Source organism: Mirounga leonina, unplaced genomic scaffold (genome assembly GCF_011800145.1).
Source record: "Mirounga leonina isolate KUSES-001 unplaced genomic scaffold, KU_Mleo_1.0 Mir_454, whole genome shotgun sequence".
NCBI lineage: Eukaryota > Metazoa > Chordata > Mammalia > Carnivora > Phocidae > Mirounga > Mirounga leonina.
In genome coordinates, this window is record NW_023270763.1 from 9,713,558 (window position 1) to 9,729,394 (window position 15,837).

The 15,837-nt window shown below is 60.6% G+C and overlaps 2 protein-coding genes across 2 annotated transcripts; one reads left to right on the top strand and one right to left on the bottom strand.

The window, feature by feature from the left end:
• The first annotated feature begins 8,918 nt into the window (after positions 1–8,918).
• CLDN4 (claudin 4) lies at positions 8,919–10,583 on the top strand. Its single transcript, XM_034988655.1, is given in 2 exon segments — positions 8,919–9,687; positions 9,689–10,583. Coding segments are annotated over 2 exon segments (630 nt in total). The 5' UTR covers positions 8,919–9,159; the 3' UTR covers positions 9,791–10,583.
• Positions 10,584–11,474: 891 nt separating this feature from the next.
• Positions 11,475–15,434, bottom strand: METTL27 (methyltransferase like 27). Its single transcript, XM_034988156.1, is given in 7 exon segments — positions 11,475–11,870; positions 11,872–11,992; positions 13,594–13,686; positions 13,951–14,086; positions 14,314–14,442; positions 15,014–15,140; positions 15,391–15,434. Coding segments are annotated over 6 exon segments (729 nt in total). The 5' UTR covers positions 15,137–15,140; positions 15,391–15,434; the 3' UTR covers positions 11,475–11,743.
• Between the last annotated feature and the right edge of the window lie 403 nt (positions 15,435–15,837).

Below are 15,837 nucleotides of genomic sequence, written 5' to 3' on the forward strand. Positions count from 1 at the left end.
TTTTCCTCCCTTTATGTAGCCAATCATTTATTTCTAGTAATATCTGCCTTCTTTTTTTCCACCCGTGTTCAGTGATAACTAAGAATTCAGGAACTAGCCTTTTTTATTTTTTTAAGATTTTATTTATTTATTTGACAGAGAGACACAGCGAGAGAGGGAACACAAGCAGGGGGAGTGGGAGAGGGAGAAGCAGGCTTCCTGCTGAGCAGGGAGCCCGATGCGGGGCTCGATCCCAGGACCCTGGGACCATGACCTGAGCCGAAGGCAGATGCTTAACCGACCGAGCCACCCAGGTGCCCCAGGAACTAGCCTTTAATGGCTGTTCTGACACACACAGGCTCTCCTTGGGAGAGCCAGAGAGCAGTACCTGGAAACCCCGCCTAGTTGGGGGGCAGGCGGCAGAAGCCACATCCACGCGCACTGTGGCAGGTGCTCCGATGGGGGTGACCACAAGCATGTAGGTGAGCCCACGGGTCGCCCCTGAGCGGCCTGAGAGCTGGGGTTTGAAGGATGGGATGGGCTTTGCCGTGCTGGCAAAATGATGAGCGTGCTCCTCGGGCAGAGGCCCCAGTCTGTGCAAAGGTAGGAGGCTTGAGAAGGACACGATGTGTGCAGAGCGTGGTGATAAGGGACAAGTGGCTGGCGGACGCGGCGGACATCAGGACATTAGGATATGTGGCAGGAGAGACAGGCTGGGCTAGAACTAGGGTAGACTTTAGGGTCCGCTCCAGGAGGCGGACGTCATCTTGCTCACTTGGGGCACCGGGGAAGCCTAAAAGGCTAGTGTGTGTCTCATGGTCACTGTGCGCTTGGTGTGGAGGGTGAGGCCTGAGAGAGGCCAGCAAGGAGGCTGGGGAGACAGTGGCTGGTGTGGGGGGTGGGTGGGAAGAGAGACGGGGCTGAGGCAGCAGCTCTCCCTGAGCTTGACCCCAAGGTAGAGGCCAAGGTCAAGAAGAGCCAGGGTTTGGTGTTCTGGAGTGGAGACAGACCAAAAGGACAGGGAAGAGGTGCCTCCTTTAGGGATGCCATGACTTAGGTGGCTGTGGGCCACTTGAGAATGGGCCGTGACAGGGAAAGCTCCTACATGTGCTCCTACTATGTGCCCGGCAGCGCTATTCCCAGGAACAGAAGGTGGTACCTTTTAGGTGATGGCTATATGGTTCCTGGTCAGTGACTTCTGATTCCTCCGTGTAGCTGAGAGGCCACTGAGCCCCAGGCCCTGGAGGAGCCACTGGGCCTGGAGCCTGGAGGTTTCCATGGCAGCCAGGGCCTGGCAATGGCTGAGGGGACAAGGAGGGACTCGTGGGTGTCCTGGGACCAAGAGGATCCCTGGGTAAAGAAGGAGCTGCAGGAAGGAGCGAGGTTGGATTTCCTGCCAGCTGGCGGAGATGCTAAAGGCTGGAATAAGGTGAGTGAAAGAAAAGAAACGAAACTCGCTCAGGTGTGTTGTGGGGACCTTCCTACTGCCTGGGTGGCGAGGCCTGGGCAGGCTGCGCGGGGTGGGGAGAGCCGTGGAGGGAGGGTGGTGACACCTGGTGGCGGCCGGCCAGCCGCCCCCCCCCCCCCCGCCCCCGGGCACCTGAGGCTCCCCCAGCCACTCTGGAGAGAAGCAGGGGTGTGCGGTGGGAGGGAAAGGCATGACTGAGTGCTGCGGGTGGGTACTCGGGCGCCCGTCAGAAGTTCAAACCAGGTAGGTTAAGCCGTGCCATAAAAAGAACACTGAAAAAGAAAAAAGTTCAAACCTAAACACAAGTGTGGCTGCTCCAGGCTCTCCCCCTCCTCCCGCTCCCCAGTTGATGGGGCAGGTCGGGTTGGGTGCCCTTCCTCGGAGCTAGACCCATCCGGAGCTGGGAGCCACGGGGAATAAAGGCTGCCGGCCGGGCTGGGTCAGTGGGTGCACCTGGCAGGAGGACCAAGAAGATCTCGCAGCTGGACTGACGGGGCCCGAGGAGGCGAGGGGTCAGGATCTGGGGGTGGGGTCTGCCCCATCGGGGCCAGAGGCTCAGAAGCCAGGCCTGGGGGGCCTCTGCAGCGGGAGGGAAGGGTAATGTGATCTCTGAGTCACCTGGGGTTGGGGTGATGCCACTTAGGATCCCTAAACTTTGGATATGTTTTGTTCCTGGCCTGTCACTGCTGACTCACTGGCAACCAGCCTGGGAGTCCCCAGGTCAGCCTGCTGGTTTCTCTCTCCCTCTCGGTGTGTCATGGAAACAGAAACAGCTTCTCTGCGCTGTTGTCCGCGGGCGTGTGCCCTGCCTCGGCTGCTTGGAGGGCAAGGGTGCTGGATTCCAGGCTCCTCGGAGGCTCCCACCAGCGGGGTGGGGAGGAAGCAGGTTGGGACGACCCCAGCCCCTGGGTCTGCCCACTGGAGACACGGCCCAGCTTAGCCCAGGGCCAGTGGGCTGCTCTGGGGGTCCAGGCAGGTCCTGGGTCAAGATGACCCCCCACCCCGGCCCCCATGAAGCCCCGTCTCCTCTGCCCTGAGGCTCCTTCATCCACCTGAAAGCAGGGAAGCCGTCCTGTCTCTCATTCTCCAATTAACCTGCCACACTGGCCCAGGTACCTACCCATGAGTCACAGCTGGCTGGGCCTGCCCTTGCTCAAAGCCTGTCTCTGGCTCCCCTGTGCCCCCAGACTCCTGGACTCGGCACTCAAGGCCTCCCCTGATAGGCCCAACTTGCTTTCCAGCCCAGCTCCATCGTCTGTTGGCTCCCCACAGAGGCCCTCCACCCCCGCCCCCCCATCATTTCCCCTTTTGGAGAACTCTCTCTTCCACCTGTCACCTCCTCCAGGAAGCCTGCCCTGGGCCCCGGGTGGAGCTGGCCCTTTCCTTTGCAGAGTTCACATAGAGCTGGCCTTTCTGGTGTAGGAAATTGTCTCTTCAGATCTGGGGGCCTTGAGGGCAGGTGCCAGCCAGATTCCCCACTGAGCTCCATGGCCAGCCCTGGGCCAGTCCAGTGCAGGAGAGAGGGTGGATGCAGAGGACAAGCCCCAGAATCAGGCAGGGCTGGGTGTGAATCCTGGTCTTGTCATTATTCTGGTGGCCCTGAATGTCACATCGGTTCTCAGAGCCTCAGTTTTCCCATCTCTACAGTGGGAACGATGATACCCCCACATAGTTTTGTGGTAAGAGAAAATGATTTCCCATAATGCTAAGGCCCTCAGCCTAGTGCCTGGCCCCTGTCAGGTATTTTGGGAAAGCTATTTGCTGACCAACTGACTGGAGGGGTCTGGCGGAAGCAGGTTCCCTGGCTGGGGAGGGGTGGGGCTGGGCAGGATTAACTCCTCCATCAGATTAGAGTCCTCAAGGATCCCTTGGCCTTTAGGTTCTCTCCTTCCACTGCTTCTGGAACATTGAAGACACAACCAGCAGAGACAGGGGCTGCCCTGAAGTGAGAAGGTGGGGCGCAGGGCGGGAGGGACAGGGGTGGGTGGGAAGGAGGTCTCATGCCTGGGGCCTGGGATGGACTTTTCTGAGAAGTAGGGGAGTGGCCCGTCTGTGAACGGCTGGACAGCAGGGTGGGATGGTGAGGATGGCCACGGTCACCCATAAATATGGGGCTCTTTGAAATCGCCAGCCTGAAGCTGGGATCCAAGGCACAAATTTAATGGGAAGCAATTAAAAACTCACTCAGTCCTGTCCTCTCTGTAAGTCTCCCCCTCACAGAATCCTAGCCGCATCTGACCCTCTCTCTAACCAAGCACACTCAGGGGGGCCCCCAGCCCCTCCCTAAGCCCCTCCCCCTCTCCGAACCCATCCCTGTCCTTCTGCCGGGGTTGGCCAGCCCGGCTACTCTTCCTTGGAACTGCGACCTACCCCCCCCACCAGCCCACATGTGGCCCAGTCTGGGGGCAGCACAGGCTCAGCCGGTCTGGCCAGGCTGGGCACTCAGGCCTCCCATGCAGCCAGGCCTGTCATTACCCCACCCCGAGCCAGTGGGGAGGATGGCCACTGGTGTGGGCTGCCAGGCTGAGGGCCAAGGGCGACCTGTTCAGCTTGGGGCTGGGCCTCCACTTCCGAGCCCAGCAACTGTGGCTTTCTGGGGCCTCTCCTCTGGGCCCACCAGACCCCGGTCAGGGTGGCCAGAAGAATCTCAGGGGGCCCAGCTCCTGGGCCCTGACTCTGTGTCTTCCCTGAGACTCCCAGAGCCTGGGAAGGAGGCCTCGTCATCCTCCTTACCCAGATGAGGAAATCAGTTGAGAGAGTTCAGTGCCGTTGCCCAATGTCACAGAACGGGTAGTGTTAGAACTGGGACTCGACCCAGGGAAGGCTGGGGTTATTTCAGAGGGGAGCCACAAAGGGGCCACCATGTCCTCCCCCAGATTCTGAGAGTGCCAGCCCGGGGCCCAGCCTTCCCAGCGGAGCGGGATCCACCCTGGGGAAATCCCGGTTGCAGCCAGAGCCACGCAGGAGGCGGCCGGTCCACACTGGTCCGGGTCTGTTCTGGAAGCCTTGGAACAACGCAGGGGGATGCTCTGAAGTGACCTTGGTGACACAATGTGTAAACTCACCGAGGACCGTGACAATTCCGTTGCAGATTATTTACCGGAATTTAAACGTCTTAGAACTTAATGGCGTTGTCTCTAGTTAAAAAAAAAAGAACAGGATCTTAACTTGTGGCTGTGGGCTGAGAAGTTTGTGAACTTCTGCAGAAATAAATGGCTTTTTAAAACCATATTTTATTTGTTAGAGAGAGCATGAGCCAGGGGGAGAGGCAGAAGCAGGCTCCCCTCTGAGCAGGGAGCACGATGGGGGGCTCCATCCCAGGACCCCAGGATCATGACCTAAGCCAAAGGCAGACGCTTAACCGACTGAGCCACCCAGGCGCCCCAGAAATAAATAGTTTTGGACCAACTTTCAGCTAGACCAATTTTTGAGCTGAGAGTGAGGCTGTTTCCTTTCTGTCTTAAAAAAAATCTGCTTGATTTTATAAGGATCAAAATGTTACGTTCGGTGTGTGGGCGGGGTGGGGGGTGGGGGATGGCACCAGCTCACTGGTCTTAGTCTTCTTGTTCCCAGGGAATAAGGAGGAAAGGTCCCGGGACCCGGGTCTGCTTGGCCCATGGAGATTCTTCTGGCCGTCCTGGTAGGGGTCCAGTGGGCCGGGCGAAGTCCCTAGAAGGACACAGGCTCTGGGCTCAGAAGGCAGCAGAATGGCTAGGTTTGGGTGGGAGACTGTAGCTGCCCTTTTCCTAGGGATGCCGGGGGAATGGACACAAGTCACAAGGTTTGTGTGTGTGTGGGGGGGTGGGGAGTTGTGATCCCAGGCTTGGCTGAGCTCCTACGGCTCTGGGGACGAGGAGTCTTAAGGAGTCCCAGCTCCCACCCGGTGGGAGGGGGACCAGAGCCGAGGGGTGGCTCCTTCGTCCTCATTGGTAGTGCGCTTTCCAGCTGACAAGGCATTTTCACAGCCTCATCTCATTTGACAGCTGTCTTTGAGAGCGGAGGAGCACCGATGTCCTCATTTGACAAAGAAGGAAGTTGAGGCCGAGAGGGAAACCGGCCTCTCCGAGGTCACATGGCTGGCAAGAGGCTTTTGAGGCGGGCAAGGATGGGTGAACAGATGTGGGGAGAGGGCTGTCCTTGAAAAAACCAGCATGTATGATACTAATTCTATCGGCATAAAACTAGGCAGTGAATACCGGGAGAAAGAAGAGGAAGTAAGTGCCAACCCAGCCCTGCTCACCTCAGAGGCAAAGATGATGGATGGCAGACCCATTAGATGTCACAGTAAAATGTTGTTCAAGCTGTTAGGAGCGGCAGGCTCCGGAAGCCAGAGCACATGCAGGAAAAGTGTCCAGTCTCTGCTGGTGTTTTTCCTGCAGCAGGTGGGCGGGGCCCCGCCAGGGCCTCCTGGCCCAAGTCAAGCCTCCACAAATATTTCTCCAGCTCCACTCATGTGCAGAGCGGCTCACGGTGTCGGGGGACCTCCTGTTCCTTCTGCACACCTGGGCCCATAGCCCCATCCGGGCTCCCCGTAGACCTCCCCTGCTCTGGGCCTGCCCTTCGCCTGGGCACCCCCTGCACCTGCCCTTCCCCTATGCTCAGCCCCTCCCCCACCCGTGATGTGCTTGGCTGAACTGGGCAGGGAAGGACAGCTTCTTAGTCACTTCTTTGGGCCACAGGTGGAAAGTTCTAGGGCCTGTGTGCCCCCCTCCCCCACTCCTATTCCTCCAGTGCCAGTTGGCTGTGTCACAAGAAAACAAGGGCAGGAAGTTGGCAGGCTGGGCACTCAGGCCTCCCATGCAGCCAGGCCTGTCATTACCCCACCCCGAGCCAGTGGGGAGGATGGCCACTGGTGTGGGCTGCCAGGCTGAGGGCCAAGGGCGACCTGCTCAGCTTGGGGCTGGACCTCCACTTCCGAGCCCAGCAACTGTGGCTTTCTGGGGCCTCTCCTCTGGGCCCACCAGACCCCGGTCAGGGTGGCCAGAAGAATCTCAGGGGGCCCAGCTCCTGGGCCCTGACTCTGTGTCTTCCCTGAGACTCCCAGAGCCTGGGAAGGAGGCCTCGTCATCCTCCTTACCCAGATGAGGAAATCAGTTGAGAGAGTTCAGTGCCGTTGCCCAATGTCACAGAACGGGTAGTGTTAGAACTGGGACTCGACCCAGGGAAGGCTGGGGTTATTTCAGAGGGGAGCCACAAAGGGGCCACCATGTCCTCCCCCAGATTCTGAGAGTGCCAGCCCGGGGCCCAGCCTTCCCAGCGGAGCGGGATCCACCCTGGGGAGGGGGTCTGGCCACCTGGCCAACCCAGTTCTGGACGCAGAAAGCTTACTGAAGCGCTGGGACCATGGATGAGGGGCACCTGAGTAAGGAGGCTCTGATGATGGAGTGCCCATCCCGTCCTGGGCAAGCCCTCGGCCTTCTCTGGGCCTCGGTTTACCCATCTGTACCAAGGCTGTAAGAGTCCCTGCCCTACTTACTTTCGGGCAGGCTGTGATGAGGTCATCACAGGAAAGCACTTATTGTCAATCTCGAATTGTACTTATCTCTGTTGTTGAGCCCGCAGGCGTCAGCGTGTGCTGTTCCTCCGAGCCTTGTAAGGAAAACCCGGGAGGTGTGGTCCAGGCAGAAACCATCCCTGTTTGTGTTGGTGTGTGTGCCTGTGGGAGGGGGGGTGGAAGTGTAGGGGAAGGTGGGGAGGGTCTTTGGGAACCAGGAGAGTGCCTTCTGCCTTAGTGCCTTGAGCATTCATTGAGCACCCCTGCTTCTGTCCTCCAGGAGCCCCCAGCCTCAGAGAGGGGCCACCCACAACGCAAGACCTCGACTTCCCCACCATGCAGGATTGTCCCAGCCGGCCCTGTGATTTGTCAGGCCATCCGCATGGGATCTCAGAGGCCTCCCGTGTGCTCAGGGCTCACAGATGACTCCAACCTAAATCACTCTAAAGCACGCACACTTGCTGATTCTCCTGGAGCAAGCTCAAGGACATGCGGCCACCCCAGGGGGCCAGGCTTGGTTGCTGGACAATGCTGTGAGCTCAGGGAGCCATGTTGGTGGGGACCATGTGGAGGGTGAGGGGTTCCCTTGATCTAGCCAGGATGAGTGAGGCCCAACCCCTCTCCCCCATAAAGACCCCCCCAAACCCTGCCCTGCTTTCTTTCACCCCCATTCAGTTTCCAGAGACATCTTTCTAAGGTGTGTGGACCCCTCTGCCTGGCATCCAGTGCCCTTGCCAATCCCGGGGCTGGGTGATCTTTGGGGCAGAGGTTTCTGGCCCTTTCTCTCCGGCCCCTCCCCCACAACCCCAGGGTCTGGTCAGACTGGATTCCTCCAGGTTCCTATAACTAGCTGCATTTCCCCAGCTCCAGTACCCTTTGTCCTCCATGTTGCTTCTCCCCAAATGTCCTCCTTCACCCAGACCTGCTGCCTTGCACAACTCCCAGGGGCCCCATTCGTGGTGATTCCTGCCCTTAGTGCCCTCTGCACATAACCCGAGACTACAGCCCATCCCCCGCCCCCCGAGTTGTGCCCTGCGGCTCCTCTTCCCTCCTAAGCCCCCTCCCCAGTGCCCCACCTCCATCCAGTCTGAGCTCTTTCTCCCCTTTCCAGGTCTCATGGGACTTTGCCCCCATCCTGGCTTTATCTGACCACCGCTGTGTGTCTTCCCTGAGTAAACAGTCTTCTGCTGGGCTTATGCTCCCAGGGCCTGGCCCATGGCTTGCTCTCAGTGACCTCCCCCACTCAGTTCAGGCCAAGTGGCCTCAACCCCAGAAGGAACTGGCTGAAACTCTCCTGGTTGGGGAGTGGGGCAGGGGGACAGGCTTCCTTCTCTCTTCAGCCAAAAGACCTCCTCCTCTGGCAGGGCTGGGAAGCCTGGTGGAGGGAAGGGGGGAGGAGATAGCAGGGGACAGACCCAGGAGTCCTGGTCCCCCAGCCCCTCGTTCCCCAAACCGCCCTCATCAAGCCCACACCAAAATCGCTGGGGAGGCAAGTGCCCGGATGGTGAGACTCGGAATAGTAGTGATGGGGCCAGAGGGGACGGTGATAAGGACGGGACTATACAGTAATCAGGGTGGAGCCGCTCTTTGACATTCCCAGGACTTCATCCTCAGACCCTCTCCCTGACGGTCCCCACCCTGTCTGCCCACCCAAGCCTGGAGTGAGGGAGCCCTGAGGTGTAGGGATCCTGGTGTTCAGGACCTGACCGTGGCTGGGGCTGCCCGCCCCATGCGTCCAGGTGCTTGGGAGCTGTGACTCAGTGTCTGTCTCCAGGCTGACCTCAGCAACGGGCCCGGGGGCAGGGGGAGAGGGCAGTTTCCCCCGAGACTGGCTCTCCAGGATCCTGACTCAGGGGCCCAGGGCTGAGGCCTTGAAGTGCCTTTGTTGGCCCGGGTTCAGGAATCCAGAGAAACTGGTCAGGGGGCAGGACCCAGGGACTGAAACCCCTCCCTCTGCTCCCGCCCCCATCGCAGAGCCATATAACCGCTCCCGGTATCGGGGGCAGAGCCCGTGGCTGAAAGGAACTGTTTAGGTGCACTGGCCAGGCTTGGGCTCCTGACTCCGGAGAGCTGGGGAGCTGATCTGACGTGTGTGGACTCCAAGTGAAAGTCTTCCCTGTGGACGCCGAGGGTCTGTCCTCCGCGCTTGGATTCCTACAGCCCCCAGGGCCGGACCCCCACAGCCTTCCAGGTCCTAGAGCCCCGCAGACGCTGAGCCATGGCCTCCATGGGGCTGCAGGTGATGGGCATCGCGCTGGCCGTGCTGGGCTGGCTGGGCGCCATCCTGAGCTGCGCGCTGCCCATGTGGCGCGTGACGGCCTTCATCGGCAGCAACATCGTCACGTCGCAGACCATCTGGGAGGGCCTGTGGATGAACTGCGTGGTGCAGAGCACCGGCCAGATGCAGTGCAAGGTGTACGACTCGCTGCTGGCATTGCCGCAGGACCTGCAGGCGGCCCGCGCCCTCATGGTCATCTGCATCATCGTGGCCGTGCTGGGCGTGCTGCTCTCCGTGGTGGGGGGCAAGTGCACCAACTGCGTGGAGGATGAGAGCGCCAAGGCCAAGACCATGATTGTGGCGGGCGTGGTGTTCCTGCTGGCCGGCCTGCTGGTCATGGTGCCCGCGTCCTGGACGGCCAACACCATCATCCGGGATTTCTACAACCCGCTGGTGGCCTCGGGCCAGAAGCGGGAGATGGGTGCCTCTCTCTACATCGGCTGGGCCGCCTCGGGCCTGCTGCTGCTGGGGGGGGGCCCTCCTCTGCTGCAATTGCCCGCCCCGCTCCGACAAGCCCTACTCGGCCAAGTACTCCGCCGCCCGCTCCGCCCCAGCCAGCAACTACGTGTAAGGCGACTCAGCTCTGTCCCGCCGGCTTTGTTCCTCCCTGGACTGAAGGCGCAGCCCGTGAGCCCAGGCTGGCCCCAGGGCTGGGCAAGCGGGGACTGAGCCAGGCCATTGGTCCGGCAGCCCTCAGCCCCTTCTAGCCCCCTTGGACACCGACCTGAGGCCCCCTCTACTCCAGCAAGGATGGACAGAAAGAGACTCCTGTGCCACCCTCCGCTGAAGGGCCGGGGGATACAGGAGAGGGGGCAGAAGTAACAGGTGTGGTGGGGGCGGGGGGAGCATGCTCCTGCTGGCCAGGACAGCTCAGCCCTGACTTTGCCTGGGCTCTGCCTCCGAGTGCGTGCCCTGCGCGTGCCTGTGTCGGCCAGGAGATCGGCTGGGGCCTCGCTCACCCACCTGACCGAGGAGCCAGAGTTGACACGGAGTTGACAGACGGGTTTGTAGGGGAGGGGTGAAGATGCTACAAACTGGTTTGGGTAGTGGTGGGGAGGAGGCCATGGAGGCTGCCCAGGCAGCTCGCACCCCTTCCTGCCCCCACCCTGCAGCCTCAGGGCTCCATCTCAGCAGCCTCGGCAGCAGGACCCCGGGACTCTTGGGACTTGCGACATCCACCACCCCTGCCAAGGTCACTGGACATCCTGGGGACAGCCCGGGGGCGGTCTCTCTCTGGCCTTCACTCCCAGGAAGTCCTGGGCCTTTTCCCTGCCTCCTCTGTGGTTTCTGTTTTGTAACTTAAGATCTGTTTGTCATGGTAATTACTATTATTTTCTACAATAAATGGGACCTGTGCACAGGAAGACCGTGTGGTTTCTGATTTCAGCCATGAAGGTGGGCAGGGCAGGGCTAGAAGCCTGGGCAGGGGGTCGGCGAGGAGCAGGACCACTGTGATGTGGCCGGGACAAGAACACTTAAAAAAAAAAAAAAATGGGGGGCGCCTGGGTGGCTCAGTTGGCTAAGCGACTGCCTTCGGCTCAGGTCATGATCCTGGAGTCCTGGGATCGAGTCCCGCTTCGGGCTCCCTGCTCGGCAGGGGGTCTGCTTCTCCCTCTGACCCTCTTCCCTCTCATGCTCTGTCTCTCATTCTCTCTCTCACAAATAAATAAATAAAATCTTTAAAAAAAAAAATGGTTTTGAGGAATTGTGACAAATCAGAGCTGGCCCTCACCTTTGGAATCACCTTGCTCAAAACCCTTCCTTTGTTAAAAGGTGAAGCCAAACATAGGAAACACGTTGTGTGCCCTGAACCGTGGTGAAGGGTTGGGGACCCCAGGAGGGAGGCCAGGTAAGAACACTCAGCTCTGGGGAGTGGGCCACCTGCCCTCTCCCCCTCTTTGTCCCCGCTTTGTCTGGGAAGCCAGGCTGGTCCGCTCGCCCTCCAGGTCCCATGTCCTGGCCTTGGTCCAGGCTGTCCCTGCTGTGGGTCTGGAATGTCCTTTTCCCTTTCTCCAGCCCTCTGAATCCTGCTCGTCCTGAAGGCCCAGCTCCAAGGCTCCTTCCTAATGAGCCTCCAAGACACACCTGGAGCCGAGCTTTCGGACTCTCTTTAGAAATGAGAATCCTGGGCACGTGAAAGTATTTGGTCAAGGCCAGAGGCACGAGCACGGGTTTCCTGGTCCTCCAGTTGGGGTGAGAGGACCTGCCACCATGGCAGGAGTCACAATGTCACATCTGTGGCCCTACCATGCTTGGCTCAGGGACGGCCTGGGGTGGGAGCACTCTCTGTTCCGTCTCTTCTCACTTCCGTCCTTCTCAGGGACAGATGTCACCTTCCTGGGGGAGAGAATCAGAGCCAGAGGCCTGCGACCCCTTCTGGGACTCATTTAATAGGCAGAACTCCCTGAGGGGCAAGGTTGGCACAGGGGCCCCATTTTACAGATGAAGGAGAGGAGGCCCAAGTATGGGCCTGGCTGAGGTCACACGGAGGGTCAGAGGTCAGCGGGGGGCTGAGGACTGGGCCTCACTCCCTCCACCTGGGCCACATCCTGCTTCCGGTACAGGTAGACAATGCCAGAGATGAAGCCATCACTGTCCGAAGTTCCAGGCCCCACCTCAAGCTCGGAGGTGGCCAGTTCCCACCGGTCCACGGGCCAGGCCACCAGGCGTTGCCACGCCCCGGCCTGCTCCAGCCCGTCCAGCGTGGCCTCCAGGGCCTCCTGGTAGCGCAGGTTGGATGGGTTGGTCCTGGTGGTCAGACACACCAGCCCCCCTGGGGAGGGGGAGGTGGGGGAAGGTGGGTGGGGGAGGGGCAGGAGCCTTGGTTCCAGGCTCGAGGCCCACCCCTTCCTGGGAAGGTTGTCCCTTTCTACTCCTGTCCTCAAGGGCATATATCCTCTCAGCTTTGTCCCCGGGCCAGCCTTTCCCCACCTCCACACCTTGGGGGCTCACCGTTCCTGCCCCAAGAATACCCTTCTGCGCCCTCAGCCTGACAGCCTCCTATGCACCCTTCCAGGCCCAAGTGTCCTTTACCCTGGGAATTCTTGGCTTAATCCCCTGGACGGGGGGAGGGGGGGGCCTCCGTCCTCACTGCTCACCCAGCCCCTCTGCCGGAGGATGAGGCTGTGTCTGGAGGCACAGGAAGGAAGCACTTTGGACCTCGGGCAAGTCCCCTCACCTCTCTGAGCCTGTTTGCCCAGCTTACAGAGTGGGGCTGATTCCCCGGGGTCACAGGAAGGACTACGTAGTCATTAAGCACTGGCTGAATGAATAAATGACCTATCCCTTCGGGTCTTCTCCAGGCACCTAGAGCATGCCCAGTGTGGGCTCAGATACACGTAGGAGAGATGGTGTCTGGAGGGCTTCCTGGAGGAAGCGGTGAGGAGAAGTAGGGCCCTGCGCGGTGGGTGGATGGGGCTCCATGGGAGGAAAGGCTCCAAAGCAGGGAAGTCTGTGCCACGTGGGCAGACAGACGGGGCTCCGGCCAACTGAGGGGCCTGACGAGCACAGGCTGGGCTGGTTCTCATGGGAGCTTCCTGTTCTCTCTGACCCCACTCAAGACCCCACTTCTGTCAGCCTGCACGGTTCCCTGAGGCCAAAGCCTGCCCAGACCTGCCCAGGCTTAGCCACGGGTCCTGCTGGGCCCAGTGGGGGCGAGGGAGGCAGGGAGGAGATGCAGTCTTGCTGTAACAGGGGCACCTTTGGGGCTTGCTGACCCTGTCCCGCAGCCGAGTCAGGGCCCCACCACCCTCCCGCTCCGCCATTCCCCTTTCTGCCCATGACTTCCTGCGGCTGTCTGCCTGACTTCTTGTTTCCGCCTATGACCGCCTTCCGGGTGGGCTGCCCTCACTCCCCGGCCCGGCCCACGGAAACACAGCTCTCCTCCGACTGCTCCCCTGTGGCCCGGCCCTCTTCCCCGGGCCCCGGCCTGGGGTGCGGCGGGTTGGTGATGGAAGCGCAGAGGGCAGGGCGTGTAGCTGCGGCCAGGAGCGCAGCCCAGCCGGGCACAAGGCACAGGTCAGAGCACAGTGAACAGAATCCGCAGCTGCACATGAACCCGCATGGGGACTTTACAAAAAGTGCCCGCCGCAATCCCGTGGGGGCCGGGGCCCTGCCACTGCTTGGAGGCGAGGAGCCAGAGCCAGAGGGGAGAGTGGAGCTGTCCGACGGCTAAGAGGCCAGCTGGCTACCCATCTGCCCCGCCCGTTTGCCTGGGTCTGTTGCCGTGGCCGCCGGTGGCTGGGATGGGAGGCTAGGCTGTGTGACCCCGGGCAGGCCCCTGCCCCTCGCCTGGCCCGAGAGGTTCTGAGGCTGGTGTCTGTGCGCGCGGTGAGGGGGAAGGCGTGTGCACGGGTTGGATAGGCCGCTCCTCACCTGGCTTGGTGACTCGCAGAAGCTCAGGTATGGCACTGCAGGGCACCTGGCCGTCACTGAGGGCACCCACTATCAGCACTGCATCGAAGGTCCCTATGCAGACCGTGGAGATGTGTGTGGGGGTCTGTCTTTGTCGTGGCCTCATGATACCCAGCAGGAGGGACCAGGCCTGCTATGGCAGGTGTAGCCCCATCCTGGCTGACATCAGATCATGGGGTGGAGTGCTAGAAAGAGAGGGGCTCACAGGGGCTCAGAGAGGGTCTCAGTGAGGCTTTGGGGGGGCTCAGTGGGGGAGGGGGCTTGTGGAGGGGGATGGAGGCTGGGCAAGAGAAAGGTGCCTAGGTGGGAGGAAAGTACCTTCAGAACTGGGCAGAGGCTCCTGGCCCAGAATGCAGAGGCTGAGGCGCTGGTAGAAGCCACGGGCTCGGGCCTGTTCCAGCATCTCTGGGCTCCCGTCCACTCCATGCAGCTGGAGGAAGCCCCGAGCCTGCAGCTGAGATTGAGGGGGGCGGGGACTCAGTCACAGTTCACACTTGCCATCTCCCAGCTGGGTCCCTGCACCTGGGGAGGGCAGTGGGCCCCGCTGTAAATGCAGTCCAAGTATTTGGGACCAGTGAGTCCGAGGGGGGAGGCAGAGTTCTGGGGCCAAAATTCTGGGTGAAAGGAGATTTGAACAAATGGGGAGCTGAAGAGAGGGCAGGGGATCCAGGGACGCCTCACCTCGGCAGCCACCAGGCCAGTGCCACAGGCCACATCCAGGATCAGGGCAGCATGAGGTGGGCCCGGAAGGGCTTGGGTGAGGCAGTCCACTGCGAGGCGTGGGGCACGGTACTGCAGGGCGGCCACATCCTGGGGACAGAGTGCTGAGCCGATGGACACCCACTGCCCCACTGGAGGACCTCCATGTGGGGTTGTCTAGGAGTCAGCCAGGTCAAGCTGTGTGTGTGTGTGTCTCTGTGTGTGTGTGTGTGTGTGTGTGCAGGGCTCCAGCCCTGTAGGGACTCCAGCATGAGATGCTTTCCTCTGCCCAGGGCGAGCATTAGAGAGTCAGTGCACAGCCCACTGCTGGGAACTGCTCTGCCGGCCAATGCAGCACTCTCTCCTTAGTCCATAGTGACCCCTCAAGAGGCACCTCCTCCAGGCAGCCCCTCTGCCTGGGCTGCAGTCCCAGGGTGGGGAGGTCTTGGTTCCTGATTTCTAGGGGCTGCCAATGTGGAGCCATGGGGCTAGCCAGAGGGCAGGGCTGCTGTAGGTGAGCCAAAGAAGGGCTAGTCCTTGAAGGGGGCAGGACTGCAGGGGCTCACCTCATTCTCACAAGCCACCCTGGGGTGATGCGAGGCTAACTCTTCCCACTTTACAGATAGGAAAGTTGAGGCTGGGCGAGCAAGAGAGGTGGAGGTGAGGAGCCTGGCCAGTTTACCTGGTCATAGTCCGGAGCCCAGCGCTTATAGAAGTGCAGCTTGTTACCCAGGTCGGTGATGCCGTGTAAGACCCCCACCCGGGCCCGCGCCTCAGACAGGCTCCGGCCCTCCTCCTGAGCCATCTTCCTGTGGGGACACAGCCTGGGTATCTCGAGGCCCACTGCGATCCCTCCCATTCCCAACCCTCCACCCGCCAGGCCATTTCATAGGCGGTGACAGTACACACAGGGCGAGACTGGACACGTGGGCTTCAGGGCTGGGGGGAGGGTGCTCCCGGCAGCGGGAGGGAGGACCTGCCCGCACCTCCCCACTCCCAGTGCGGTGAGCCGGATTCCAGCACCAGAGGGATCTAGGGAGGTAGGGGGTCAGAACTCACCGCCGATCCGACCCCCCTGCCGTGCTTAGAGCACCGGAACTCGGGGCGGGGCTTGTAAGGCCGAGCCTGGCCCCGCCCCCACCGCCCTCGATGATTGGCTTTCCGCTATGAGAAAGTACCCAATCAAAGGGAAGCGCTGGCACCGCCCCTCCACCATCATCCAATGAGCTCAAAGTTCTTGGCCATTCTCTAGCCTGGTAAGATCTGGACTCCTCCGAAGCGTTTTCAGGGTTTCCCAGTTTAGGAGCATCTCTGTGCCCTCCCGGCTCTCGACGTCCTTTGTATGCTTTTACTTTTAGGAAGTGAGAGCCTCTGAAATCTTATGGGCAAGAGGGGGACCTAAGATCATGCTTCATTTTTAGAACGGTCCCCTTGGTCTGGGCAACGCCATCCAGTAGAACTTTCTGTGGCGATGGAAATGTTCGATACTGGACGCTGTTCGATAGA